Source organism: Pan troglodytes, chromosome 5 (genome assembly GCF_028858775.2).
Source record: "Pan troglodytes isolate AG18354 chromosome 5, NHGRI_mPanTro3-v2.0_pri, whole genome shotgun sequence".
NCBI lineage: Eukaryota > Metazoa > Chordata > Mammalia > Primates > Hominidae > Pan > Pan troglodytes.
This window is the reverse complement of record NC_072403.2, coordinates 52,730,190-52,758,000: the sequence shown is the minus strand read 5'-3', so window position 1 is coordinate 52,758,000 and position 27,811 is coordinate 52,730,190. Positions and strand designations below refer to the sequence as shown.

Sequence of the window (27,811 nt, the reverse complement as noted above, 5' to 3'; positions counted from 1 at the left end):
GTTTTACGTAGCTAGGTAGATAGTGTTTTTCTCTTCCAAAATAAGTCTCCTGGTTCAACCTTTCAAAACTGAAAATTAATCCGATATGTATTAGTCCATTTTTACACTGCTGTAAAGAACTACCTGAGATTGGGTAATTTATGAAGAAAAAAGGTTTAATTGACTCACAGTTCTGCATGGTTGGGGAGGCCTCAGGAAACTTACAATCATGGCAGAAGGCAAAGGGGAAGCAAGGCATGTCTTGCATGGCAGCAGGAGAGGGAGAGAGGGTCTGGGGAATTGTCAAACATCTGGTTTTAAACCATCAGATCTCATGAGAACTCACTCCCTATCATGAGAACAGCATGGGGGAAACTGCCCCCATGAGAAAATCACCTACCACCAGGGCCCTGCCTGAACATGTGCAGATTATAATTCGACATGAGATTTGGGAGGGGACACAGAGCCAAATCATATCACCGTGGTATTAATTGTTAATTAATTTTAAAATTCATTATTTTCATTATTTGTTTTATTATAGTATATAATATAATTATTTTCATTATTTTGTTTTAGTATATAATATTACTTTATTATTAATTTAATTTTCAATTGATTTTAAAAAAAATTTAAAATAGCTTTGTTGAGGAAGGAATTGATATATAATAAACTGTACATATTTAAAAAGCCTTGACACATGTACACCTGTGAAATCATTACTACAATCAAGAGAGTGAACATATCCATCGTTCTCCCTGCCCTCACCAAATTTTCTGGTTCTCCACTGTTATCCCTCTCTTCGGCTTTCTCCTGTCCTCTTGCCCCCTCCAAGCAACTACAGAAGCAAGCATAAGGCTTAATTCTTCCCTAAGACTAGTGGTGAACCTGACATATTCTGGAATGTAATAGCCGCATTGTAACTCAGATGCCAATGGGGCCATCTTCTTTTCTCTGCATGATGAGGTGGGCTATAGACATATGGGTCCTATCACATAGTTGTTGATTTTGATTTACAACATGGTTAAATACTACGGCAATATTATCCATCTTTTTCTAATTCTCCAAGGCTTTTCGATTTTTCTTTTCTACTTCTTCTATTGTTATACTTTTTTTCTTATTAGAAAAGTCCCTAAAATTTCTACTATTTCCTTAGAACATCTCTGTACTCCACTTTGTGGCGTGAGAAATATCTGCACTTCCTGAATTCCTGAATGGTTTTTTAGGCGTTTTAAGACCAAGTCTCAGATGCTTTTGAAAATGATACTTCATGAAGTACTGTCATGATCCATGAGCTGACGGTACATTCCTCTAAGAAAATACACATGTGTTATAATAATACATGATTTTGTGTATTTTATGCAGGTGAATATGTTTGCAAACTGATATTAGACATTTTTGAATATGAGTGCAAGAAGAAAATAGATGTTATGCCCATCCAAATTTTGGCAAATGAAGAAATGAAGGTGATGTGCGACAACAATCCTGTATCTTTGAACTGCTGCAGTCAGGGTAATGTTAATTGGAGCAAAGTAGAATGGAAGCAGGAAGGAAAAATAAATATTCCAGGTGAGAATGTTAGATAAGCCCTTTTGCAAATAGGTTTTTGCCTCTTGGCCAAGTAGAAATGGGAGATGTGGCGTATGGAAAGGGAAATGTCAGATGGCTGTTATTTTCTGGATTTCAGACTGTGAAAAGGCATTAGGTTTGATGCCAGCTCCAGCTTAGCCACTCTAGAACAAGACCCCAAAAATATATGCACACAAGTGTCGTGCTTTGGTTGTAGATGAGATCCCAGCAGCAGAAGACCCAAGAAATAAGGATCCTGATGACTTAGGTCGATGGCATTTTGGATCTAAAAAAAGACAAGAAAAGCTTGTGCTCACCTTCCTTTCATCTTCAGCAAAGAGCTAAGGATGAGGTCATTTGTCATTGAGGTCTGACTTGGAGCTTCTCCTTTCTGTGTCTCTTCTCCTGGTGTCTGGTCCTTCTCACTTCTCTGCCTTTGTATCTATGCATACCTCAATATTTTCTATCTCCGTGCCTCCAGCTTTATCCCTCTCTCTCTGCAGACCTGTTTGTCTCTCAGTCATTTCATATGATTTCTGATCCTGTTAGCTTTTGTTTTCAATCTGAAATCTTACCTAAAGTTCCCCACCCTCCAGTTTATATTGATGAATAATAATAATGGTAATAAATTAAAACAGCAATACTGACTCTGTTTTGTATAACAGTTTATGATTAACCCTTTAAAAAATATGTTACTGCTTTTTAATTGCTTGACCACAAATTTGAAGCATTTTACTTCCAATTTGCAAATAAGGAAATTGAGGTTCAGATTATATGACTTATCCAAGGTTGTCAAATATGAAAAAAAAGAAAGAAGAAAGAAAAGAAAGAGAAAGAGAAGGAAGAAAGAAAGAAAGAAGGAAAGAGAGAGAGAAAGAAAGAAAGAAAGAAAGAAAGAAAGAAAGAAAGAAAGAAAGAAAGAAAGAAAGAAGGAAATGAATTAGGACACACCAAAGGTCTTGTTTCACAAAACCAGTGTCTGTCTTGGCCAAACTATATTATGCATGCCTGGTGGGCCAGCACTGGAATGAGCTAGTCAGGCAGAGTTTGAACAGTGTTTTACCTAGAAACTGCATAGAGCAAGATCCAACTCTTCTCTTAAGAAACAACAGTATAATGCGCTTATCTGTAAAGAAAAAGTCTTTAAAGTAAAATGTGGCTTTACCCATGAAATACATTAGTGTGGTGAACCTTCTTTTTACAAAGCCTTAGCTATGGAAATTGATTAAATTATTTTTAAAAAATTATCAGAACAGGGGCGGTGGCTCATGCCTGTAATCCCAGCACTTTCAGAGGCCGAGGCAGGTGGATCATCTGAGGTTGAGCATTGGAGACGAGCCTGGCCAACACGGTGAAACCCCATCTCTACTAAAAATACAAAAAATTAGCTAGGTGTGGTGGTGTGCACCTGTAGTCCCAGCTACTCGGGAGGCTGAGGCAGGAGAATCACTTGAACCCAAGAGGCCGAGATTGCAGTGAGCGGAGATCATGCCACTGCACTACAGCCTGGGTGACAGAGTGAGACTCTGTCTCAAACAACAACAACAACAACAAAAACTATCAATTTACAGGCAAATTTTCCTAAGCACATGTAATTTCCAAACGACAGTTCACCTGCAAGCATTTGTATTAGACATTAAAGTACTCAGAAGAAAGGCATGTGGTAACAGCTGAAAATGTTGACACATGATACATGGAGTCACTTCCCTGATTTCTAAGGAAGAGGAGGTGTAGGTATCCTGAAGGAACTGCCAGATGGAAGAAGGACCTTGCACAATTCCTGTGGTACTGGCTTAGAAGCTTTCAACCCCGAAAGGTGAAAAACCTGGCCTTCTGGCAAAGGAATCAGGAAGTCTGTGGCGCAGATGCTTAGAGCGGGATGAATGACTGCAGAACAATGGATTTCCTGCCTCAGGGCTGGCAGCCTGGGGACCTGCGCGGTGGTTTCTCTGATGGATTTAGCCTCTGCCTTGGCACCCTGCCCTTCTTTCTCCTGCCCTTGCTGCTTCCTCTCTGCAGCTCTCTTCTCCAAATTCCACAAGTTCTACTAACAACCATTTTTCCAAGTCTGTAGAACACAATCAAGCAAAAGAATTTACCCAAAGCATTTGGAACTGAATGAATGACCTGCTCTCATAAATGGTTGCATATTCAAAGCACTCTGGAAAAGGATGAGACGGAAAGGAAATAATCAACAATGGCAGAATTTCTAACTTTAAGAAACTAAAATTCAATGAAGATTTCCTCCCGCATGGGAAAAAAGTGAAGGAGTATTCTTTAAGGGTATCAACGCGATCACAAAATAGTTATTGTGGCAGATTCAATGTATTCAACTCTGGTTTTTTTGTTTCGTTTTGTTTTTTGTTTGTTTGTTTGTTTTTTGAGATAGAGTCTTGCTTTTGTCACCCAGGCTGGAGTGCAGTGGCGCAATCTCGACTCACTGCAACCTCCGCTCCCGGGGTTCAAGGGATTCTCCTGCCTCAGCCTCCCGTGTAGCTGGGATTATAGGTGCCTGCCACCACACCCTGCTAATTTTTCTATTTTTAGTAGAGATGGGGTTTCACCATGTTGGTCAGGCTGGTCTCGAACCCCTGACCTCTGCCCACCTTGGCCTCCCAAAGTGCTGGGATTACAGGCGTGAGCCACTACACCTGGCCTCAACTCTGTTTTCAATGTTTACATTTATCATCTTGGTTTTTCTCCACTCCCCACACAAAGTCTTGCAAAGCAGGTACCATCACCACCATTTTATAGAGGAAGGTCTGGGATGTCATCTAATTTTGAACAACAAAATTGTAATCACATACCTTCTCTTCTCCAGAAAGCAAAGTACCAACTTATTAGCTGCATTCAGTACCTCCCATGCAGGGCTCCTGGTTGCACAGTCCCAGGGGTGTTGTAGGAAACACGATGTGAATGATGCCAATTTGGAAGTCCTGCTTGTGTTTTCTGAGTTTACCACCTCTTTGGAGCCTTTTCTCCACTCTTTCTCTGAATCTCAGCCTAACAAAAGTAGTTATTGTTCTCTGAACAAGACCTGCATGCTGCTGCTTGTGTTTTTGCTTATAGGAGTGGTTTTCTGAGTTAACAGTAGAATCCATTTTTCAAGCAGAATCTTGCATGGCTGTCTAATGCAAGTCTTCTCAACTCAGCACTATTGACATTTTGGGTCAGATAATTCTTTGCTGGGTGGAACTGTTCTGTGCATTGTAGGATATGTAGCAGCATCCCCAGCCTGTACCTACAAGATGCCAGTAACATCTCCAGTTACAACAACCAAAAATGTCTCCAAACCTTGCCAAATGTCCTCCAGGGAGGCAAAATTGCCCCTCATTGAGAGCACATCTAATGTGTAAAGCAGACCAAAGTGGAGCTGCTCTGGTTAGAAAAAGGGTGGAGGGATTGGAGCCCACACAGTTTATTATTCTTCCACCCCCCGCCCCCCAACACAGCCCCAGCCCCTGAAGCAGCTTGATGGAATGCCAAGTTTTCCAAGGAGTATGGATTTACTCACACACAACCCACATACAACCACATACCAGAACTACAGCCGCCATTTCTATCTATTAAAATCCTGAATGTCTGTTAAGGCCTAGAGCAAATCTTCCCCTTCTCTGAAATCTTCCCTAATCTCTCAACTAAACATCCCTCCTTTAATCTACATAACATATTGACTTCTTTCTTATGGAACCTACCCACTGCACACTATCATTATTTCTGTACATCTGTTTATACACTCCTTCTTGCATAGATCATTGTCTTGTACATTAGTTTGGTGAGATAGATGGGTCTTTAAGGATCAGTAAGAATCAGCAGGAGGAAGAGGGAGTGAGAATATTTCAGGTGTGAACAGAGGCATGGAGGTGCAAAGCTACAGGGCATGTTCAAGCCCCAGGAGATGATCTAATTTTTCAGAGAGAGCTATAGAAGAAGATAAAGAGAAGAGAAGCAGATTGGAATCACACTGTGAATAATTGAATATACCAGGCTAAGAGGGATTTTACTGTATTCTGTAGGCAATGGTAAGGTTTTAAAGGTAAAAAGAGGGACATCAGATGGTGAGAGCTGAACCTAGGAAAAATAAGTTTTAAGGTCTTATAGCCAATAGATTGCAGGGGCAAATAACTGAAAATAGAGACTCAGCTACAATCATGTGTAATGGGCAGACAACAGATAATGGGGTCTGAGCAAGTTACCATGGGTAGGAGTGGATAAGACAATAGTGAGATATTTCAGAAGAGTAATCTAAAAGTTTCTTACAACTGACTAGGGGTAAAAGGTGAGTGCATGCAAGTAATTTAAGATTTTTTTTGGGGGAAATGCCAAGTGCAAAGAAAGGACACATTGGAAGATGTACAGGTTTTATCTGGGGAGAAAAAAGATGAGTTCTTAAATGGACCAATTGAGTTGAAGGTACTGAAGATGTCAGAGCAACACTTGGGACTTTGCTTCTAAAGTTTCCAACAAGAGTGTTGCTCTTAGAAATAGAATGGGAGTCATCCAAATTTGGGCTATACTAGAAGCCATAGGTATAGATGAGATTGCCTGCAGAGAGAATAGAGAAAAAGATGAGGAAAGGGGCAATCTTTGAGAAGGGGATGAAGGAAAAGAGCCTGAGAGGGAGACCCAGAAGGAGGGATGAGGAGAAAAGAGGGGCGGGAGACATCTAGGACTCAAGCATGCCAAATCAGAGAGAAGGTGGTCAGGAGAATGGGATGCTGCAGTCAAAGTAGTATGAGGGGAGGCCACTGGATACGGGAAAGGGGAGGTCACTGTTGGCCTTAAAGGAACACTTTCGGTAGAGGAGAGGGTGAAAAAGGCCAATTGCCAAGACTTGATGAGAAACGGGAGTGAAAAATTGGAGGTGGCAAACACAGAAGCATGGTGGTATGAAGAGAGGAAGAAATGCAGTGGTGGCTAGGGAGCATTCAGACTGGGGAAAGACCATTTCAGGAAGGGAGACTTGAGTGTATCTGGGGGTTGAAGGGGAGGAAATCTGGGAGGAAAGATTAAAGACACAGGGTGAGGAAGGGCAAAGGATGAAGGGATGTCCTGGAAGAATTAGAAGAAGTGGATTTTCAAGAGATAAGTGGCGGGGTGAGCCTTAGAGATGGGCACAGACACTCATGTCTGTGAGCTAGGAGGTAATTTAGTCAAGATAGATAAAGAGGGAAATCAGTTTGGTGTTTCAAACAACCTTTCTGGGGTCTAGGGAGAAAAGCTAGTTACATGTTGATTGAAATATGTCAAATATCATTGATCAGCCACGGCTGAAAAAGACACATTTACGTTGGAATTAATCAAAAGGCTTATTCTTTTTCCTTCATTTTCGGAAGATTGATAGTGTTTGAAGATTCCCTTAGGAGTGCATGGCAGCAGGCAAGGTGGAAGGAGGGAGAGTAAAGGGACTAGAGTAGGAAAAATCAGCCACAGGGTGTTGTAGAACCCGAGGCAAGAGGAAAGATGGCATGGAGGGCATGGTATTTCTGGGAAAGGAAAGAAAGGTATGGAAAGGGAGCTATTTTGAAGGGGAAGCTGCTGGTAACTGAGAATGCGTGAAGTTGAAGTTTTCACTAAAACATAGAGATTTAAACAGGGAACATGCTGTGAAAAATGCTCAGATAAGATGAATACCAGGTGCCCCAGTATTGCTTCTTCCCCTTTTTAATAATCATAATAATCTAAATAATCTGACATCTGTTCTTCCAGTTAAATCACACCCAAACAGCTTGCTTCTCTTTTTTTATTGTTCACATTCGAAAAACCATCGCTCATAGTCTTTGTTGGGGCAGGCCCCAGTCAGGTACTTTTCTAAGAGTTTATGTATATTATCTCATTTAACATTACGGTGGTCCTGGGAAGTAACTGCAATTATTAATCCTCATTTTACATCTGGAGAACTGAAGCACAAGGTGGTTAAGTGACTGTCTCAACAATATCTTGCTAGTAAGTGATGGAGTTTGGGATCTGAAGCCAGGCAACCTGGATACAGAGTCTGCAGACCTAATCACCATAAACCCAACCTCTCCATTCAGAGAAGAAATCTATTTAAATAGTAACTCCTTTTATGAAAAAAAAAATGATTTGACCTCTTTGCTACTAAATAAAAGAGTTAGCCAGCTGGGATGGCAACAATTTGCTTCTCATTATAGGAACCCCTGAGACAGACATAGATTCTAGCTGCAGCAGATACACCCTCAAGGCTGATGGAACCCAGTGCCCAAGCGGGTCGTCTGGAACAACAGTCATCTACACTTGTGAGTTCATCAGTGCCTACGGAGCCAGAGGCAGTGCAAACATAAAAGTGACATTCATCTCTGTGGGTAAGGACTCTCCCTAGAATTTTTAGCCATAAATAGGTTCCGCCTTAAATAAGTGCTGCCAGTGATCTATGAGCTATGGAAATATCTATGAGCAAAATAATGGACAGACAGGGAGTGTGGTTAGGGCAAATCACACAATGGGAGATAGAAAAGGATTTCTCTCTCTGCCATTTAAATTCAGAGGGAGTCTTTTAACAATTGGGGATGGTTGTGGTAGGACACAGTGGTTCCCAGGAAGGAACCCCGGGGCATTCTCTGAGTAACGCAGGAGGTGGAGTGGGAAGTAGGGTTTCCCACTCAGGTTATCCCTATTATCATTGAATGTGTAATGAGGATAATGGCCCTAATTTTCCCCTTTTCCCTCATTACTTCATTCTCCCATTCTTGAATTCCAGCAGCCTGGCTCACTCCCCTACTACTCCTCAACACCCTTCCTCATTCCTCCTCTCCCATTTCACCTGTTCCAGAGACAATGCTGCAGAAAGCCTTAATAATCTGATTCTTTCTGGTTATCTTATGGTTGGAACGAGTGATTTGTTAGTCTCTCAATTAATTGTTTAGTTAGGCTTCTTAAAATTGTCATTTCTCCCTATATCATAAAGCATTATAATTTCACCCCACGTGTAAAAAGAGGACATTCAAACTTGTTTTTCCACCTGTCTTACAAAAATGAACAATTTAGATTAATCATTAGACCCTTTTTTGAACAAGTTTAGAGAAACGACTGATATAAGCAACACTTGTTAACTGTTGTTCATGTTTTCTTCTATTGTGACTTAGCATTTTTACAAAGATCAAGATTATGTTTATGTGGGCGTAATCTATCTATATATCTAATATATATCTATAATATATAATATATAGCTATATAATAATCATATATCTACAGGTAGAACAGTTTTGCATTCCTAGTTTTAACACAAAGAGTTGTGTTATGTTCAAATAATCAAAACTGTTCTCACTCCAGAAAACTGCAAATTGCTCAAAATACTCATGAGCTCTTCTAGCGAAATAATGCTTTCAGGTAAAACTAATCATTCTCCAAATTACTTAACATAACTTTACCTCTATCCACAAAACTGGGACCTGTCTTAGGGACATGTTAAGCCTTTGCTGAAAATCACTAGTCTGGTAGTTTGGAATCTCATCAGACAATCAAGAGGACCAAATTCATGGTTCCATGAGCCTTTTTCTTTTTACTCACAGAAATAGCTAAGCCTTAGAGAGCCATCTCAAGATGCCTATGGATGGGGAGGGCAATGCAGGGACATATTACACCTTCTTTGAGTGGCTTTGGGCTGTCTGAACATTTGAATCCCAGCTTCTAAATGGTAACTGTAAAAAGCCCTGATGTCATTGGATTATGATTAAGAATAAGATTTTTAGGCCAGGCATGGTGGCTTATGCCTGTAATCCCAGCACTTTGGGAGGCCAAGGTGAGCAGATGGCTTAAGCCTAGGAGTTTGAGACTAGCCCCAGCAACATGGCAAAGCCCTGTCTCTACCAATAAAAAATAAAAATAAAATTAGCCAGGCATGGGGGTGTGTGCCTGTAGTCCCAGCTTCTTGGGAGGCCGAAGCAGGAGGATCAATTAAGCCCAGAAGATTGAGGCTGCAGTGAGCCGTGATTGTGCCAGCCTGGGTGACAGAATGAGACCCTGTCTCTAAAAAGAAAAAAAAATAATATTATTAATAATAAGATTTCACACTGACTGGGTAAGTAGGCCAGCATCAGTGAGCTCACAAAATGAAGCTGTTCACTTATAGAAGACTGAAGTGAATGGTGTTTTGAAATATCAACCATGTAAAGATATACTCAAAGAGAAGTGCACAGTTAGACAAAAATAGTGGGAGGCTCATATAAGCTTTTATATTTATATTTTATATTTGTAATAGTCTTATTAATATTTTTGATTAGTAATTTTTCACGAACCTGTGAGAAGCTTCTTAGAGGAGTATATATGTAGTGAAACTAATTACATATAAATACTTATATTACTGTAGTTATATAGTTATAATTAAGGTACCTGTACATCCCAGTTTACCTGACAGTGCAGGTGTAATTATTAGGTTAGTGCAAAAGTAATTGTGCTTTTAGCCATTACTTTTAAACCAACTTATATTTGGGCAATACAGTCTATGATTCTTGTACTTAAAATGTAGTTCCAGAATTCACTCTTTCACTTATTAAGCATTGACTGTGTACTAGACCCAGTGCTGAGTACTGGGGATGCAAAGACACAGAGGCTACAGGTCTGCCCTTGAGGGCTCACATTTTTATGGAGGGGAGATATTAAAAGAGAGAAAATAATACACAATGTGGTATTATTAAAAAGTATTTTAAAAGAGTAGAGATTGAGATTGTTAGAGGAACCCAGCCATTTGTTCTCCCTTGAGGTGTTACAGAGGAGGTTGGAGGGGAGCATGGGATAAGGCGACACCCCTAAGTTTGCAACCTTTTACCCTGCTGATCATCAGGAGATAATTCCAGCCACAAAAGTGAAGTGCACGAGGTCCTAAGGCATGTGATGGAAATGAGTACAGTGCAGAGCACCACCAGGAACAGCCTAGAAACGAGTAAAGCCCGGGAGCAGCAAGGTACCAATTCTACCTTGACATGAGTAGAGTCAGGATGGTTCATTTTTTTTTCTGTCCCTCTCTGAAGTTTCACTCATATGTTAATGTCCCCAGAGATACTACACATTGAACTTGTTGTCAGTTTTCTTTTGTCTGTTTTGTTTGCCTTTTTTCAGCCAATCTAACAATAACCCCAGACCCAATTTCTGTTTCTGAGGGACAAAACTTTTCTATAAAATGCATCAGTGATGTGAGTAACTATGATGAGGTTTATTGGAACACTTCTGCTGGAATTAAAATATACCAAAGATTTTATACCACGAGGAGGTATCCTGATGGAGCAGAATCAGTACTGACAGTCAAGACCTCGACCAGGGAGTGGAATGGTGAGTGAAAGGCCGGACACCGTATTGTGCTGCCTGGGCTCTTGGAAACATGCAATAATAGTTACCATCTATGTAGGGTCTTCTTTGAGACATGCCTATGCCAACCACTTTAAATTCAATATGTCTTCACACTTAACACAACATTCCTTTGAGGGAAGATGCCATTATTTCCATATTTACAGATAAAGTAAATATGCTCAAACAACTTAAGTTGTAGAGCCAGGAATGGAACTACTGTCTCTAATTCCAGACCCTGTGCCCTTGCCATTAAGTTATGAGGATTGTTTCTAAAAGTACTTTCACTAGACACTCGGGAGTGTTTGACCCAACTGTGCTTTAGAACAGCTAGGTAAAGATTTTATAAGCTTGGTTCCAAAAAAAGGAACACATTTTAATTTCCTGTTTACCTCTATCCATTGTTTGTTTTGTGAGGAAATGCAAGCCTTTGAAAGCAAAGAGAAATTGGTAGATAGAACTGCTACAATAATAGCTCATATTTATTGAGCCCTTAACTATGTGATAGGCACTATGCAAAGTATTTAAATGTATTAATTCATGTGAAACAATAAACCTAGAGGATACTGTTATTATTAGCCCCATTTTACAGATGAGGAAACTGAGACTCAGTAAAGTTAAGTAAATTACCCAAGGTTATACATCTGGCAAGTGGCAGAGCCAGGATGCAAACTCAGATTGACTGGCTCCAGTGGTCAACTCTTAGCCACTCCCCTCTAAAGCCTTTCATTAACTATGAGATTAATCAGTCTAGATTCCGTGAGTCCCATGTCTTCTTTTTATTTTCATATAAGGCCTAGGCAACATTGTAGAAATAGCTAGTTATTGTTTGGGCTGGACTTGGTAGTATACAGTCAGGAAATGGAAGTATTTTTCTTCCAGGCTGACCTCAATCCTGCTCTGTCCAATTACTCTTTCCTACTAAAAGCCAATAACCTAGGAAGAATTTTAGCTTTTGCAGTCACATTAATCTATTAAACAGTCCCATAATCAGTTATTGAAAAGTCATATTCTCATCTAAATCTACTACACTGTGATTTTATATTCAATTTAAATTCCCTCTTCCCCCCAGCAGGAATTAAAAGGAGTTTCCTTTCTTTCCTCGTTCGCCCTCTGGTTAGCTGCTGCTTCTGACATTTCCAGAGCTGGGGCAAAGGGAAGCAATGTAAAGAAAATTGAAGGGTCTTACTTAACTGTAGGTGCTGTTGTAATCTTGCTGTATGTCTCCATGGCAGCTGCCCAAATGATGACTTGTCCTCTGGGGCCATGATGAGCAAAGACCTGCTCACTTAGAGATGGGAGATGGGGGCGTCATAACACCACAGTGTTCCATCAGGTTAACAATTATTGTCAAAAAACTCCCCACTTCTGCGCACACCAAAACTCCCATTTATTCCTTGGGTTGGTAGAAAAGCCTTAGAGTAGAAATTGAAAACCTGGTTTGAAATCCAATTTTGCCACTAACAGGCTGTTTGGCCTTGAATAAGCCACTTAATTTTATTTGAAAGTAAGTGCATATTTACGAGGTCATTGGTTAGTCCTTCAAGTGCATGGAGAACCCAGGAGAGGAATCAATCAAGCATTTTTTCCTCCAGTGTCCAGGAAGTTGTGGTATTCCTTTACTAAAGCTTGAGAGGGAAAATTAAGCCTCTTCTTAACCTTCCCAGCAGATGCTTTTGAAGGGCGATTATTTCATTCCATCTCATTTTTGCTGTCTTCTACTCAGGAACCTATCACTGCATATTTAGATATAAGAATTCATACAGTATTGCAACCAAAGACGTCATTGTTCACCCGCTGCCTCTAAAGCTGAACATCATGGTTGATCCTTTGGAAGCTACTGTTTCATGCAGTGGTTACCATCACATCAAGTGCTGCATAGAGGAGGATGGAGACTACAAAGTTACTTTCCATATGGGTTCCTCATCCCTTCTTGCTGGTAAGATGCTGATTGCTGAATTGTTAGGGTATATTATTTCACATATGTGGAGTCTAAAAATTTAGTCTTAAAATAGGGATCAAGAGACATAGGACTGTATCAGAGATAGAATTAACAGAGTAGAATCCCATGAGTCTTTGTTACCTTCTATTTTGCTATGTGGCTAGTGGTTCATTGGTTTGTGGTACAATCTTGGGAGTTTGCAATGGTGGAGCCTTTTTTTTTAATTGGGAGAAGTTGAAGAAAGTATTGAGATACCTTCTAAGGAATATGGCAGACTAGATATTCTGACAATCTTTTCTTCCATGCTATAAAGTTGCATGCCACAAAACTGCCATGAAAATCCCTTTAAATGCATAATTGAGCATGTAAGAAAGTATGAGAAATAAACAAGTGCCAAAAAAGTAGAGGAAAATAAAATAGAAATGATGCTTTAACTAATGCTGGAGCTTTCCTATGGGCTTTTGCCAATATCAGAAACCCAGAACCTTGGGTTTTAAGGCTCCAGAGGGCATAAAAGTAAAGACTGTGCTCCCTAAACACACAATGGGGCACTCACACCCCATTGACACAATGTTAAGACCTTCAAAAAGTGGCACATTCAGTAAGAGACTAAGGTAGGAAAACAAAATTCATCTGCCAGAGTTGAGACCTTGGCCTCATCTCTAGGTGGACAAAAGGTTTCCCCCAAAAAATATAGTTGTCCTGCCATCACTCAGGTTTGGGCTTTGAATTTATATTTCCTTTGTGGTTCAGGAGTGCCAACCTAAGTTTAAAGTTGTCCATTGGTAGCACCCTATGTCAACCAGCAAAAAAAGAAAAAAAAATCAAAGTCTTTCTGGTAGATGGTGCCCTTAATCCAGATCCCTAGGGATTCCCAGAGATTAAGGTCAACCAGCATGATCTCACAACCCAAAATCTCAAAACACAGACAACTTCATGAGGGATTTACAAGCTCATTCATTCTTTCAATAACTATTCTGGAGGACTTACTCAACGCAAGACACCATAGTAGGCAATGAAAGGGAGAAAAAAGAAGTGGGGCATATATTTTAATATCTAGAAGGGCCCATGCCATGAAAGGCAATGCATTTAATATAAAATATCCAAATAGAATAATACAGACTAAAAAAACAGTGGAAGTTCAGAAAAGTGGGGACTCAATAAACACTGTAGTCTTTAGAGAAGGCTGCATGGCAGAGGGATATAACCAATCCGGATTTTGACATATGCAACATTTCAACATTCTGTATTTAATATGCATACATTCAGTGCTTTCTATGCGCCAGATACTGAGCTGAGCACCAGGAGATGGAAAGATAAATAAGACAAGGTACTTTCTCTCCAGGAGCTTATGGTCTAGTAGAGAAGACAAACTCATGAATAGGTGACTATATACCAATATGGTAAAGGCAGAATAGGATAAATACTCAGAGCATGATGAAATTTACATAGGGAGAAGGATTTGTGGAATGCTGAAAAGGCATTCTGAATATCAAAAATGTGTGACTTGGAGTCATGAATGGTAGAGGAGAAGTTTTGACTAGCACACATGCAAATGTGGGCTTACATACTTCAAAACACAGAGGTAAAACCTGTTAAAAATGAATGTGGCACATTCCTCGGGAAAGCTTGGACAGGTTTATTCATATTAGGTTATCTTCACACAATTTGTGCATTAGAGACTCATGTTGTGACTTAATTCTTTCAATAATTCTGTCTTCAGCAAAAGAAGTTAACAAAAAACAAGTGTGCTACAAACACAATTTCAATGCAAGCTCAGTTTCCTGGTGTTCAAAAACTGTTGATGTGTGTTGTCACTTTACCAATGCTGCTAATAATTCAGTCTGGAGCCCATCTATGAAGCTGAATCTGGTTCCTGGTAAGAACGTTTTAAATTACTTTAAGATGTTATAGTCAGGGCAGGGACTTATTTATTTATTCACTCCCTCATTCATCCCCATTCAATAAACATATGTTAAATACCCTCACTGTGGTAGGCCCTGGGCTCACCATAGGGGTATTTAAAAGAAAAGAAATAAGCCATGTCCCCTGGCCTCAAGCCTAGGGAAGAAATCTATGTGATAAAAAAATGTTATTGGCTGGGTGCGGTGGCTCACGCCAGTAATCCCAACACTTTGGGAGGCCGAGGTGGGCAGATCACGAGGTCAGGAGATCAAGACCATCCTGGCTAACACGGTGAAACCTCGTCTCTACTAAAACTACAAAAAATTAGCCAGGCGTGGTAGCATGCACCTGCGGTCCCAGCTGCTCGGGAGGCTGAGACGGAAGAATTGCTTGAACCCAGGAGGAGGAGGTTGCAGTGAGCCAAGATCGTGCCACTGCACTCCAGCCTGGGCAACAGAGAGATTCCGTCTCAAAAAAAAAATTATTACATGTAATACAGTAAGAGCTAAATAGAAATGTTGTGGGTGGCTTAGCTCTGCTAAAGGAGTTCACCAGGTGATTAGAAGTGGACAGTATCAACGTGGTTGAGGTCCTTTGGGGTTTTAGCAAATGAAAGGTGTCCACACTGCACTGTTTTTCTGAGACAGGGCTACATGAAAACAATTAATCTCGAGAATAGGCAGCTGCCTTTCCCATCCTTTGCCACCACTGAGTCAATTTGCCATCACATAATATCTTTGAGGTGAAAGGTCATGTTTTATAGAGTCATTGCTATGCTAGCCCATGTTGGGGAGCTCCTCTCAGCAGCAGGGAGGGATAGATCATCCTAATACAAGGTCATCTTAAGGGAGAATCTTATGTTAAGGCAAAGGATAAATGATGACCCTGGGCTTCTACCATAAGCAACTCCTCATCCTCTTAAATCTTCCCAGCAACAGGACTTGTGATAGACAAAGGATCGTTATCACCAAGCTTGTTTGAGTTTACTGAATAGTTTGTGGTCATTCTCACATGTTGGCAACTAGCCCCTGGACACCAAAACGGGAAACAATTTAGAGTCACTTTCACCTGACCTTTCCATGCACAAGTACAACCCCTCCAGGGTGCAGCAAAGGTCACCTCTTCTTTTCCCCATCACTCATCTTAGCCAACACATTTTATTCACTTATCTTTGTTCTTCTCCTCTTTCTTTATACCAAATATGGTTTCGCTTCTTTTTCCTAGTAGAACATTACTTATTTAAGATTTGTATACAGTGGTTAAGATCTTAATGTTAAAGAAAAGTGTTGCTCAGGGAGGGGTCTCATCAGAGTCAGGGTCCACTGGACATGAGAGATTCCACAGCAAGTGTCATTTCCCCATCCTGGCCTGGTCATGAGAAGAGGTGAAATAGAATCACCTCTAAGGGAAACCAGAAGGAACAAATGCTTAAACATATTGATTAGAATATTCAGGTCATGGGTACCTGGAGTTCCTACTAGCAATTATGTCTTTGGATTATGGCAGTGATTCTCAACCTTGACAGCACACTGGAATCACCAGGGAGGCTTAAAAACCTGCTGATGCCTAAATCCCGCTCTGACGATTCCGATTAACTTAGCCCAGACACTGGTGTTTTCAAAAGCTTCCCAGATGATTCTAATATGTCACAGTTGGGAATCTCCAGAAGAAGGTATAAAATTCTGTTAGGAAAAGGAAGTTCAGATTACAGAAGTCAGGTTCATGTGGAAAGCAGAGAGGGGCTTTGGAAAATCAAGGGCAAAATTAAGAAATTGGGTAGTTCTGAAAAGGTGACTGAAAGTAAAGGTAAATGTGAATTCAAACATCAAAATTCTACCTTGGCCTGACCGTATTTCTACTATATTGTCTCTTCCTTGCAATTATCCCTTTTATTTCAATGTTTCCAACACAGGGGAAAACATCACATGCCGGGATCCCGTAATAGGTGTCGGAGAGCCAGGGAAAGTCATCCAGAAGCTATGCCGGTTCTCAAACGTTCCCAGCAGCCCTGAGAGTCCCATTGGCGGGACCATCACTTACAAATGTGTAGGCTCCCAGTGGCAGGAGAAGAGAAATGACTGCATCTCTGCCCCAATAAACAGTCTGCTCCAGATGGCTAAGGTGATCCTTAAAGCTTCCACTCTGAGCTCTTGGTGGGGCGATCTGTCTGGCTGATCGTATTTCTCAGCACTTAGGAAAATGGATTTGGTGCTGCTTTGTGTTGCTCCAAAACTACTTTTATTTGTGTATTTCCAAAGGAGATGCAACCCTAGAAATGCAAAAAAAAAAAAAAAAAAAAGCCTCAATTCAAATACTAAGACAACTAAGTATGTGTTCTGCTCTCAGACCAACTAGATACCTTAACCTTGACTTCTCAGTACCATGTGTTCCATACCTCCGGGGGGCAGCGGTATTATCCTCTCTCTTATTGCTCTCCTTTGAGTAATTTTGATACCAAGAAAATTGCTATAATCCTTTCAGAAAAAGGAACAATATAAAAAAACAAGCTTCATCAATTTCTTTAAAAAAAAATAGCTGGGCTTGATGCTCTTACAGGTATGAAATTTTCTGACTACTTGGAAGTAACTTGTGCTTTTGAAGAAGCAACTACCCTGCCTCTCTTACCTATAATAGAGGTTACTGCTATGTAACAGGGCAGAAGTTCCTTTCCTTCTGTCAATGTAAAAAAATGGGACCTCCACACTTGATTTGTTGTTAGACTCCTAAAATTCCATGAATTACATTTAAAAAATTCTGGTGATGCAACTGGTGAGGTTATAGCCAATGATGACATCCTCAGACAACCAATTCCAAATCCTCTCACCACTGGGAAAATAATTGAAAAAAAGGGTAATACTTATATGTGTTTCATCTAATTAACTTCTATCTCTTCTCTTGTCTCACACCAAATTTATTAAAATCTCTACTATGTGCAAAGCATGATTATAGGTGCTGTCAAGGTAAATGGGCCAAATCAGATCTTTGTCTCTGGTAAAGAAAATAATCGAATTGGGTAGTTACATACACATTAATTTGGCTAAGATAAATTAAGAAGATCTGCTTGAAAAAAATAACAGGCATCTGAGCTGGACCTTGATGAATTAGGCATGAGGGATATAAATTATCCTAATGAAGAAAGATAGAAATTGTAATCTGAACTCGATGTGGGCCCAAGTCCCAATTCTAGATACCTACATACATTTTCAATGGAAAAGGATCATGCTGCTCTATCATGCCTCTTTTGATTTATCCATTCAGCATATACTTACTGGATACTTACTGTGTGCTGAGTTACATGACTTGTACTATGTTAGGAATTATAGGAATGAGAAGAATGTAAAGAAATGTAGCACATGGTCCATGTTGTTAAGGAGCTTATAATTTAATTGGAGCAATATCAAAATTAGAACACAAGATGACACTACTGGAGATGCCACAAATGAAAGTATGTTATATAAAACCAATACTTATGCATTCAGAGGAAGGAACTTTCCTGGGTTGGAACATCTATCAAATGCTTTTCATAGAAGACAGAATTTGAGCTATTCTTTTTGATTAAGTGAGAGAGTTAGAAAGCAGAAGTGTAATCATACAGGTAGGGTGACCATATAATCTATCATCCAAGTCGGGACACATTTTGAGAATATAAGAGGGCACTCAATAAATACACAAGGAGAAAAGGTATAAACCAGAACAGTCCCTGGAAAATTGGAAGGGTCCGTCACTTTAATGATTGGCAGGGTAAGTGATATGAGGAAAACCAAAAAGTGGCAACTGTGCTTCCATGCCGACTATCCAAGTGACCATTGCACCCAACTTTAACCTACTTCTCTAGCCATCACATCTAGCTTCCCTTTTTTTGTTCCAGTTAGCTATCAGGTTGACATATGTGTGTTCCCCTTCTGTGTGTGGCCTTATGTCATATTCTGTTCTGAAGAGCATGCATGGAGTGCTTAAGGGATAAGCACATCATCTTATGGGACATATTTATGGAAATGGAGCAAAAAAGGAAACAACGGATGTGAGAGATTTTGCCAGGAATGGATCAGCTGGATTCGATAGCTGAATTGACTGGTAAATTTTTTTGTGTGTTGGCTTTTGTTTTACTAGGCTTTGATCAAGAGCCCCTCTCAGGATGAGATGCTCCCTACATACCTGAAGGATCTTTCTATTAGCATAGACAAAGCGGAACATGAAATCAGCTCTTCTCCTGGGAGTCTGGGAGCCATTATTAACATCCTTGATCTGCTCTCAACAGTTCCAACCCAAGTAAATTCAGAAATGATGACGGTGAGTTTGCTTAACCTTTGCAGGAGTTTTGGGTCTTACCTTTTCACCCCTCAGAATTTGTATTCAAGAAACATAATTCCTCCCCATTGCAGCTTCTCTGTCTTTTCCAGAGCAGTGCTCAGGATAGTTCTGCCAGCTATGGCTTTTAGAATATTAGGAAATGTTTCCAGTATTCATTTTGAGACCTTAAGAATATTTATTAGTGAATCTCTGCTTTATTTTCTTCATTAAAATGGAATAAATTCATACTTGCTTTCCAGAAAAACTAGGAATTAAAGGTTTCCAGAATATACAAGATGATATTCTCAAAGGTCTAGCACTAAATGTGAACTTTAAAGGAATCGTGGGAGGATAGGTTCTGGAAGCATAGAGGTTCTGGGAGGATAAAGAATTCACCTACAAGAGTTCAAATGAAGAGACTTTAATGAAGGGATACCTACAGAGGTAAAGACAGGGTTAACAAACAAACAAATAAACCAGGGGTGATGAGGCACTCAGAGACCAGCAACATTTAGAAGCCATTATCACCCCCTAGGAAAAAGAGGAAACAGGGCAGAGCCCAGTGAGAGCTGAAGACTTAGAGGCGGGACCAGTCAGCAGGAGCTATGGTCTTGGAAAGCCAGAGCTATAACCAGACATGTGCTCAGGAGAAAGGGGACTGCAGCAGGGAGAGCAGTGGACAGCAGGAAAGATGTATCTCCCCTTCCCAGGTCCAAGCAATTCTCCTGCTTCAGCCTCCCAAGTAGCTGGGATTACAGGCACTTTGGGAGGCCGAGGTGGATGGATCACCTGAGGTCAGGAGTTCAAGACCAGCCGGGCCAACATGGTGAAACCCCATCTCTACTAAAAATATAGGCTTAAGATTTAAAATAAAATAAAATAAAATAGTAAATATCCCTGCCAGCCTGCTGAATTGGCCTTAGAGAGTAGGGTGTGTAGTGGGTGTGACTCTCACTGTCACCATTGCTAAATGCTTACTGGCATCTTTCAGTCTTGGGGACCCATCCTTTGCTAAACTCTGCCATAAGAAGGTCATACATCCCCACTGCCTGTGATGTCTCATTTTTGTTTTCTCATTTCCTCTTACCTTTATGCAATCAGTTTCTAGGAAGATGTTGTTTTTTTCTTTTTTATGATTGAAAGAATTTGGTTAGTTTGACCCCATACCATTTCACTTTCAGCACGTGCTCTCTACGGTTAATGTCATCCTTGGCAAGCCCGTCTTGAACACCTGGAAGGTTTTACAACAGCAATGGACCAATCAGAGTTCACAGCTACTACATTCAGTGGAAAGATTTTCCCAAGCATTACAGTCAGGAGATAGCCCTCCTTTGTCCTTCTCCCAAACTAATGTGCAGATGAGCAGCATGGTAATCAAGTCCAGCCACCCAAAAACCTATCAACAGAGGTTTGTTTTCCCATACTTTGACCTCTGGGGCAATGTGGTCATTGACAAGAGCTATCTAGAAAACTTGCAGTCGGATTCGTCTGTTGTCACCATGGCTTTCCCAACTCTCCAAGCCATCCTTGCCCAGGATATCCAGGAAAATAACTTTGCAGAGAGCTTAGTGATGACAACCACTGTCAGCCACAATACGACTATGCCATTCAGGATTTCAATGACTTTTAAGAACAACAGCCCTTCAGGCGGCGAAACGAAGTGTGTCTTCTGGAACTTCAGGCTTGCCAACAACACAGGGGGGTGGGACAGCAGTGGGTGCTATGTCGAAGAAGGTGATGGGGACAATGTCACCTGTATCTGTGACCACCTAACATCATTCTCCATCCTCATGTCCCCTGACTCCCCAGATCCTAGTTCTCTCCTGGGAATACTCCTGGATATTATTTCTTATGTTGGGGTGGGCTTTTCCATCTTGAGCTTGGCAGCCTGTCTAGTTGTGGAAGCTGTGGTGTGGAAATCGGTGACCAAGAACCGGACTTCCTATATGCGCCACACCTGCATAGTGAATATCGCTGCCTCCCTTCTGGTCGCCAACACCTGGTTCATTGTGGTCGCTGCCATCCAGGACAATCGCTACATACTCTGCAAGACAGCCTGTGTGGCTGCCACCTTCTTCATCCACTTCTTCTACCTCAGCGTCTTCTTCTGGATGCTGACACTGGGCCTCATGCTGTTCTATCGCCTGGTTTTCATTCTGCACGAAACAAGCAGGTCCACTCAGAAAGCCATTGCCTTCTGTCTTGGCTATGGCTGCCCACTTGCCATCTCGGTCATCACGCTGGGAGCCACCCAGCCCCGGGAAGTCTATACGAGGAAGAATGTCTGTTGGCTCAACTGGGAGGACACCAAGGCCCTGCTGGCTTTCGCCATCCCAGCACTGATCATTGTGGTGGTGAACATAACCATCACTATTGTGGTCATCACCAAGATCCTGAGGCCTTCCATTGGAGACAAGCCATGCAAGCAGGAGAAGAGCAGCCTGTTTCAGATCAGCAAGAGCATTGGGGTCCTCACACCACTCTTGGGCCTCACTTGGGGTTTTGGTCTCACCACTGTGTTCCCAGGGACCAACCTTGTGTTCCATATCATATTTGCCATCCTCAATGTCTTCCAGGTGAGTTTTACAGTGCGGGGCTTTCAGGAAGATTTTATTCCTGTAGGACAAATTAATGATAGAAACACAAACAAGAGTAGGAATGGGGAAGGATTTCAGCCCAGAGGAAGCCTCAGCTCTAAAGAGCAGTAATAATGAGAACTCAATCAGATGGAAAGGACACATTCTTCTGATCCTATGGCACCTCATGCTTTTTATCACCTACATTATAATTTAGTGTCATTTGCCAGTCTCTGCTAAATACACTGATTACACTAGTAAAAGGAAAATCCCCATTTGTCTAAGATTATCTTGATGTAGTCTATTATCTCCTAAATGAAAATCCTGTCTTTGTGAGGATTTTGTGAGTGATGCCCCTTTCTTGTTCATCACTATACCTCTATGCCTGATAGAGACCTTGGTACAGAGTAGGTTCTCAATAACCATTTGAATGAAATAAATCCTATGTACCACATAGCAGCTTCTCTGGAAACATCAAAAATCGGAGAATGAATGTCCTGTGAATGCCAGACAATCTGCTTGATTATACTACAATGAAAAAACATCTTCTTTGCTCTCCTGCAGCACATAACTAACTATAGTGCAGGCCAGTTTGTTAGAAGAACTATAACAGAGGTATAGATAGCAAGCCTTTAAAGTACAAGGAAGGAAGTGGTTAATTCTGTTTCACCCAATGGAGAGGTGGTAAGGATAGAAAAAAACCTGCCCAAGGATTGAGGCCACTGTAAACTTGTGAAGAGGCAGAGGCTGGAGGCACACTCAAGATACTGCTTTCAGGATGCTTGTGCCAAGAACATATGAACTTTGATTTCTGCTACTGGGCCTGTGTCTCCAAGCTATGTAGTTCATATGTAATGACCTTCATGATATGCCTCATTTGGAAGGAACTAGTTATCCCACCCCATAGCCCAGATTCTTATCACAGCTATGTAAGGAATATTGTAGACACGAGAGGTGTATTAATAGCATAACCAACAGGACCTCCAGTTTTCAACTAAAAGAAAATTGGAAAATAGAAAATATCTTCCTAACATCATAACATTTAGAGTCCCTTGGTGTGGACCAAATGCCTCTCTTTGAACAGTATCATGTACTGGACTTATTCCATAAACTCAGAAGGAAAAAGAAGTAGTACAAATTTAACACCAGGTTAACAGTACTTCCTCTTTTGCTGGACAATAGACTATAATTAAAATGCACTTCTTTTCAATCTTTTTTTTCTCAGGGATTATTCATTTTACTCTTTGGATGCCTCTGGGATCTGAAGGTAAGAGCAATGAAAGTTTCATGTTTCTAGAAAAGTCTGAAGTGCTTGTGGCATGTTGAAGTTACGATAGCTTCTTTTTAACAATGCAGGTACAGGAAGCTTTGCTGAATAAGTTTTCATTGTCAAGATGGTCTTCACAGCACTCAAAGGTAAACCTTTTCTCTGCTGAGACTTTTCATTTTATAACATCATGTATTCCACTAGCATTCTGAAGTACAGAGTACTAAATTTTTTCTTTGAGATTTTGATCAATTAGGCTAAATATATTGCATCCTCAAACCTGTCTCCCTCAACAGCTGTATTTGGCATAGATCATTTCATTGTTTTTGCTTCTCAAGTCATTCTGTCTATTAAATAGAGCCATAGAGCTGTCATTGAGATGCTACTCCACATATTTAAATAGGGTTTAAAATAATATATGATATAAACTTAAGGTTGAAATCAAACTTTCAATGAGAAGCAATCTTCTGGGGGGATTCAAGGCATTAGAGAAAACAAGTTGAAGAATAATAATGGATAGAATTTTCTGTAGTTCATTTTGGAACACAACTATTGCCCTTGGATATATCTGACTGCCTTTCACGTGTCAGAAAATGCTAGAAGCCTAACAAACAATAAAACTTGTATTTGACAGTTATTTTTCTAATACAGATGATAAGATTCCAGTATTTTAATGTGACCTCTGGGAGTGGGACTAGAGATGCCGGCAGTGATCACTAGAAGGTGGAAAATCAATCCTTCTAGAGATGGAAACAGCTTTGGTCCAACAAATTTGCTTTGTGATTGTCCCTTTTTTTCTCTCTTCTAGTCAACATCCCTGGGTTCATCCACACCTGTGTTTTCTATGAGTTCTCCAATATCAAGGAGATTTAACAATTTGTTTGGTAAAACAGGTGAGTAGTGGCCTCTAGTTTCTCCCTGCTTGTCCAGAACACATTTGCTTAAATGGGGAGCCTCAACACCCCTACTCTTTCACCCCGCTCATGGCGTTTACCTGAAATGTCCTCTTTTGGGGTAGAGGTTAAATAGAGGAACTTACATTTTCACAAATCACCAAAAAGTGGGTACAGAGGGCAGCTGCCTTTGCTAAGCAACTTATAATAACTCATAAAGAATAAGATTTGGAGAATCTAGACAATGATTTGGAGAGCTATCTGTCAAAATATCATCCATCAAAATGAGAATTGTAAATTGCTGGCCTTGTCAAACACAGAGTTCTTCTCAAATTATGTTAAATAAGAGTAGATAGGTCATGTTTCAGGGTTATGGGGCAGCAAAGAATACATTTAGAAAATCTTACTACAGGATCTCACTATGTAGGTTTGTTTTCCTTTTTTGTTCTTTCTATAAAGTGTGCTTGTGTTACACATAGAAGTGTATAGAACTGTGCATGCATTACGTAAGGGATCACCCAAGTTAGCTATTCTATTAGAAATATTACCTCTCTGAACTCGCTTCCTCATTTATAAAATAGGGTAATAATTATGACTTCATAGAGTTGTAAGAATTAAATAAGCAAATATACATAAAGTGCTTAGTATGGCACATGGATTATAGTAATTACTCAGCATTCATGATGACGCCGATTGTTGTAGTGGTGGTGGTGCTGCTGATACTTCAGTCAACCCTGCTATTATTGATTAAATTGGCAAAGGCCACAGTATCTCACTGAAAAAAAATATTCACAGTTAAATTTCTACCTTGGAGATATGAAATGAATGGAATTAATAACTTGGGGCAACAGACCTCAGCTATTCTAGCAAATTGAAACCCCTGTCCCCACGCCATCATCCCTTCCCCAGAGGAAAATAAGCCCCAGGATTTCTTCTAGCTTTTTGGAACTGAACAGATCTCACAAATGCAGAGTTGAGAAATGCATCAACATTCCAGATGAAGGCTTTTCATATACAAGCAAATTTTGTGAATTCCTATAACTGTTAAAACTCCACAGGACTTGGGTTTTTTTCTGCTTCAATTTGATGAATTACTTATGAAACTGGTGGACCTTCACTTCTGATTATGAAAGTCCCAACTGGGCATGTTTGGGGGCCCCATAAGCACCGTAACTTTGGTTTATGTTGTCAGCAGCCCCTAAGATCCCCCCAGGCCATGACGGAAACCTTGTTAGCAGTGGCAGTTCAGCAATCTGATGGTAGGGTGGGCACTTCAACCCTTTTCTTGACTGACACACACTCTCCACCCGCTCCCTGTGCACAGTCCCCACCTCCCCGCAGACACAAGCCTGTGCAGTTGCTCCGAGGCTGCCTTCCTTGCTGCGCTGATTCTCAGCAGTTCTGTTGACATTCCTGACTCCTGCTTCTTTTCTGGTCCTGCTTTTTCTCCCCCTATAATTTTCTCTTTCCTTTCCCTTTTCTCTCTTTACAAACCTCCACCTTCAGTAGAGCCTCTAGGTCCCTCCCAAGAGCTTCCCCAAGTCACCACAGCCCAAGAGGACCAGGGAGATTCCCTCATGCAGATGTTCCCAGACCATGCATGTGATGGCATGTGCAGGGCTTTCCACCTTGAGATCTTCCTGTCCTCTGTAGAAACCTGGCTGCTGGTATGACGTGAAGTAGTGACTGCTTGTTGGCTGCCATGCATGCATGAGAACGACAGCTCTGTTAGTTCTCTGGCATTTCTGGGTCTTGGGAGGAGGGCAGGTATGGGTTGGTTTCCAGGCATGGCGGAGCTTACCTGGCGCCTGGACCGCTGCTCCCCTGGGTCCCTTAGGAGATGTTCACACCCCAGAGTTCATGATGGCTTGTCTTCAAGGCTGAGTTGCTGCTCTGTTTTTCAGGAACGTATAATGTTTCCACCCCAGAAGCAACCAGCTCATCCCTGGAAAACTCATCCAGTGCTTCTTCGTTGCTCAACTAAGAACAGGATAATCCAACCTACGTGACCTCCCGGGGACAGTGGCTGTACTTTTAAAAAGAGATCCTTGCAAAGCAATGGGGAACGTGTTCTCGGGGCAGGTTTCCGGGAGCAGATGCCAAAAAGACTTTTTCATAGAGAAGAGGCTTTCTTTTGTAAAGACAGATTAAAAATAATTGTTATGTTTCTGTTTGTTCCCTCCCCCTCCCCCTTGTGTGATACCACATGTGTATAGTATTTAAGTGAAACTCAAGCCCTCAAGGCCCAACTTCTCTGTCTATATTGTAATATAGAATTTCGAAGAGACATTTTCACTTTTTACACATTGGGCACAAAGATAAGCTTTGATTAAAGTAGTAAGTAAAAGGCTACCTAGGAAATACTTCAGTGAATTCTAAGAAGGAAGGAAGGAAGAAAGGAAGGAAAGAAGGGAGGGAAACAGGGAGAAAGGGAAAAAGAAGAAAAAGAGAAAGATGAAAATAGGAACAAATAAAGACAAACAACATTAAGGGCCATATTGTAAGATTTCCATGTTAATGATCTAATATAATCACTCAGTGCAACATTGAGAATTTTTTTTTAATGGCTCAAAAATGGAAACTGAAAGTAAGTCATGGGGAATGAATATTTTGGGCAGTATCTTCCTGATGTCTTCTTAGCTAAGAGGAGGAAAAAAAGGCTGAAAAAATAGGGAGGAAATTCCTTCATCAGAACGACTTCAAGTGGATAACAATATTTATAAGAAATGAATGGAAGGAAATATGATCCTCCTGAGGCTAACTTTGTATGTTAAGGTTTGAACTGAGTGAATGTATCTGCAGAGGAAGTATTATAAAGATATGTCATTAGATCCAAGTGCTGATTAAATTTTTATAGTTTATCAGAAAAGCCTTATATTTTAGTTTGTTCCACATTTTGAAAGCAAAAAATATACATTTTATATACCCTTCAATTGCCAAATTTGATATATTGCACTGAAGACAGACCCTGTCATATATTTAATGGCTTCAAGCAGGTACTTCTCTGTGCATTATAGAATAGATTTTAATAATCTTATCACATTGTATATTATTATTGCATTGTCACTGTTATTATTATTGTGGATAATGGCCCTTGGTGTGTTGCATAGCTCCCTATGTATTCTCTGTTTCCATCTTTAAGTTCCCAGACCAATATACATTAAGAGTTTTGCATGGTCTAAGTTGTGTTTATTCCAACCACTTGGAAAGCTCCTGGAAAGAAATTTTACATTCGGTTGTTCTGTGCTCCTAATGACACTTGACCTTGTTGAACAAATGGCAGAGCCTTTCCCAAGGATTTGATTGTTTGTGAATTATCTGCATGTGTGCTTTTTTTTGGTGTGCATTTCATTAAAAAATATAAATATTTATGAAAATTGCATCCATATTAGAGTTAACCATGTACTATTGATACAGCAACGCTACATTGCAAATAAAAGTCCGATCCCAAAAGGAGAATGAGACAAAAATAGAGATGTGGGGCTACTCAGGATGTGTGGGCTGTGTGGCAACATAAATGGGTCCAGTTGTTAGGAAGATGGGGCAAAAGAGGCTGAGATTCAATAGCCATTTCTTTATTGAGGTTCAAAGGAGTTTTCTTTTAATATTTTAACTCTTTAAAATATCTTCTTTTTATTTTTAGTTTTAAATTCTACTTAAATTCTACTTCTGCCTCTCTTTTCTTCATGGGGAAGGAGAGGTATGGGACAGAGGTGGGACAGTTAATGTAAATGAACTCTTTATTTCTACCTATTCACAAATGACATAGACATCTACTCCCACATTTGCCTGAGAATTGTCACATCCCAGTCCCAAATGAATGGTGCATTACTGAAAGTCCCTAAAGGAAATCATTGCTGTGGTATAAGTGCATGCCATGTTCTTCAGGAATGATCAACTTTGGGCAGAGCTTGGTACTAAGAAGATGGAGACAGAGGTTGGATTGAGGGAAATCCCTTGAATTAGAATTAGAGAAAGAAGGCCTTTGACTGATTTGGTTCCTGGAGTTATATCAAGAAGAATGGAACCCGGCTTGTAGCACAAGGCTAGCAGGGCTATCTTGACATGACCAATCAAGGAAAGCACACAGTAT

The 27,811-nt window shown here is 40.5% G+C and overlaps 1 protein-coding gene across 6 annotated transcripts in view; it reads left to right on the top strand.

Moving 5' to 3' along the window:
- Nucleotides 1–27,095, top strand: part of ADGRF5 (adhesion G protein-coupled receptor F5) — a 102,145-nt gene extending 75,050 nt beyond the window's left edge. For 2 of the 6 annotated variants that reach the window (XM_009451410.5, XM_009451408.5), the window contains exons 10-22: nt 1,342–1,545; nt 7,698–7,868; nt 10,346–10,465; nt 10,621–10,830; nt 12,572–12,784; nt 14,511–14,666; nt 16,605–16,813; nt 18,803–18,982; nt 20,164–21,558; nt 22,784–22,825; nt 22,915–22,974; nt 23,634–23,718; nt 25,623–27,095. In XM_009451410.5, coding sequence (XP_009449685.1) covers nt 1,342–1,545; nt 7,698–7,868; nt 10,346–10,465; nt 10,621–10,830; nt 12,572–12,784; nt 14,511–14,666; nt 16,605–16,813; nt 18,803–18,982; nt 20,164–21,558; nt 22,784–22,825; nt 22,915–22,974; nt 23,634–23,718; nt 25,623–25,702 — 3,125 coding nt within the window. In that variant the 3' untranslated portion in view covers nt 25,703–27,095. Of the gene's footprint in view, nt 1–1,341; nt 1,546–7,697; nt 7,869–10,345; nt 10,466–10,620; nt 10,831–12,571; nt 12,785–14,510; nt 14,667–16,604; nt 16,814–18,802; nt 18,983–20,163; nt 21,559–22,783; nt 22,826–22,914; nt 22,975–23,633; nt 23,719–24,910; nt 24,978–25,622 lie in introns of all 6 variants that reach the window. The other 4 variants (XM_003311354.6, XM_001140861.6, XM_009451412.5 and 1 more) reach the window with 3 other exon arrangements.
- The last annotated feature ends 716 nt before the right edge of the window (nt 27,096–27,811 follow it).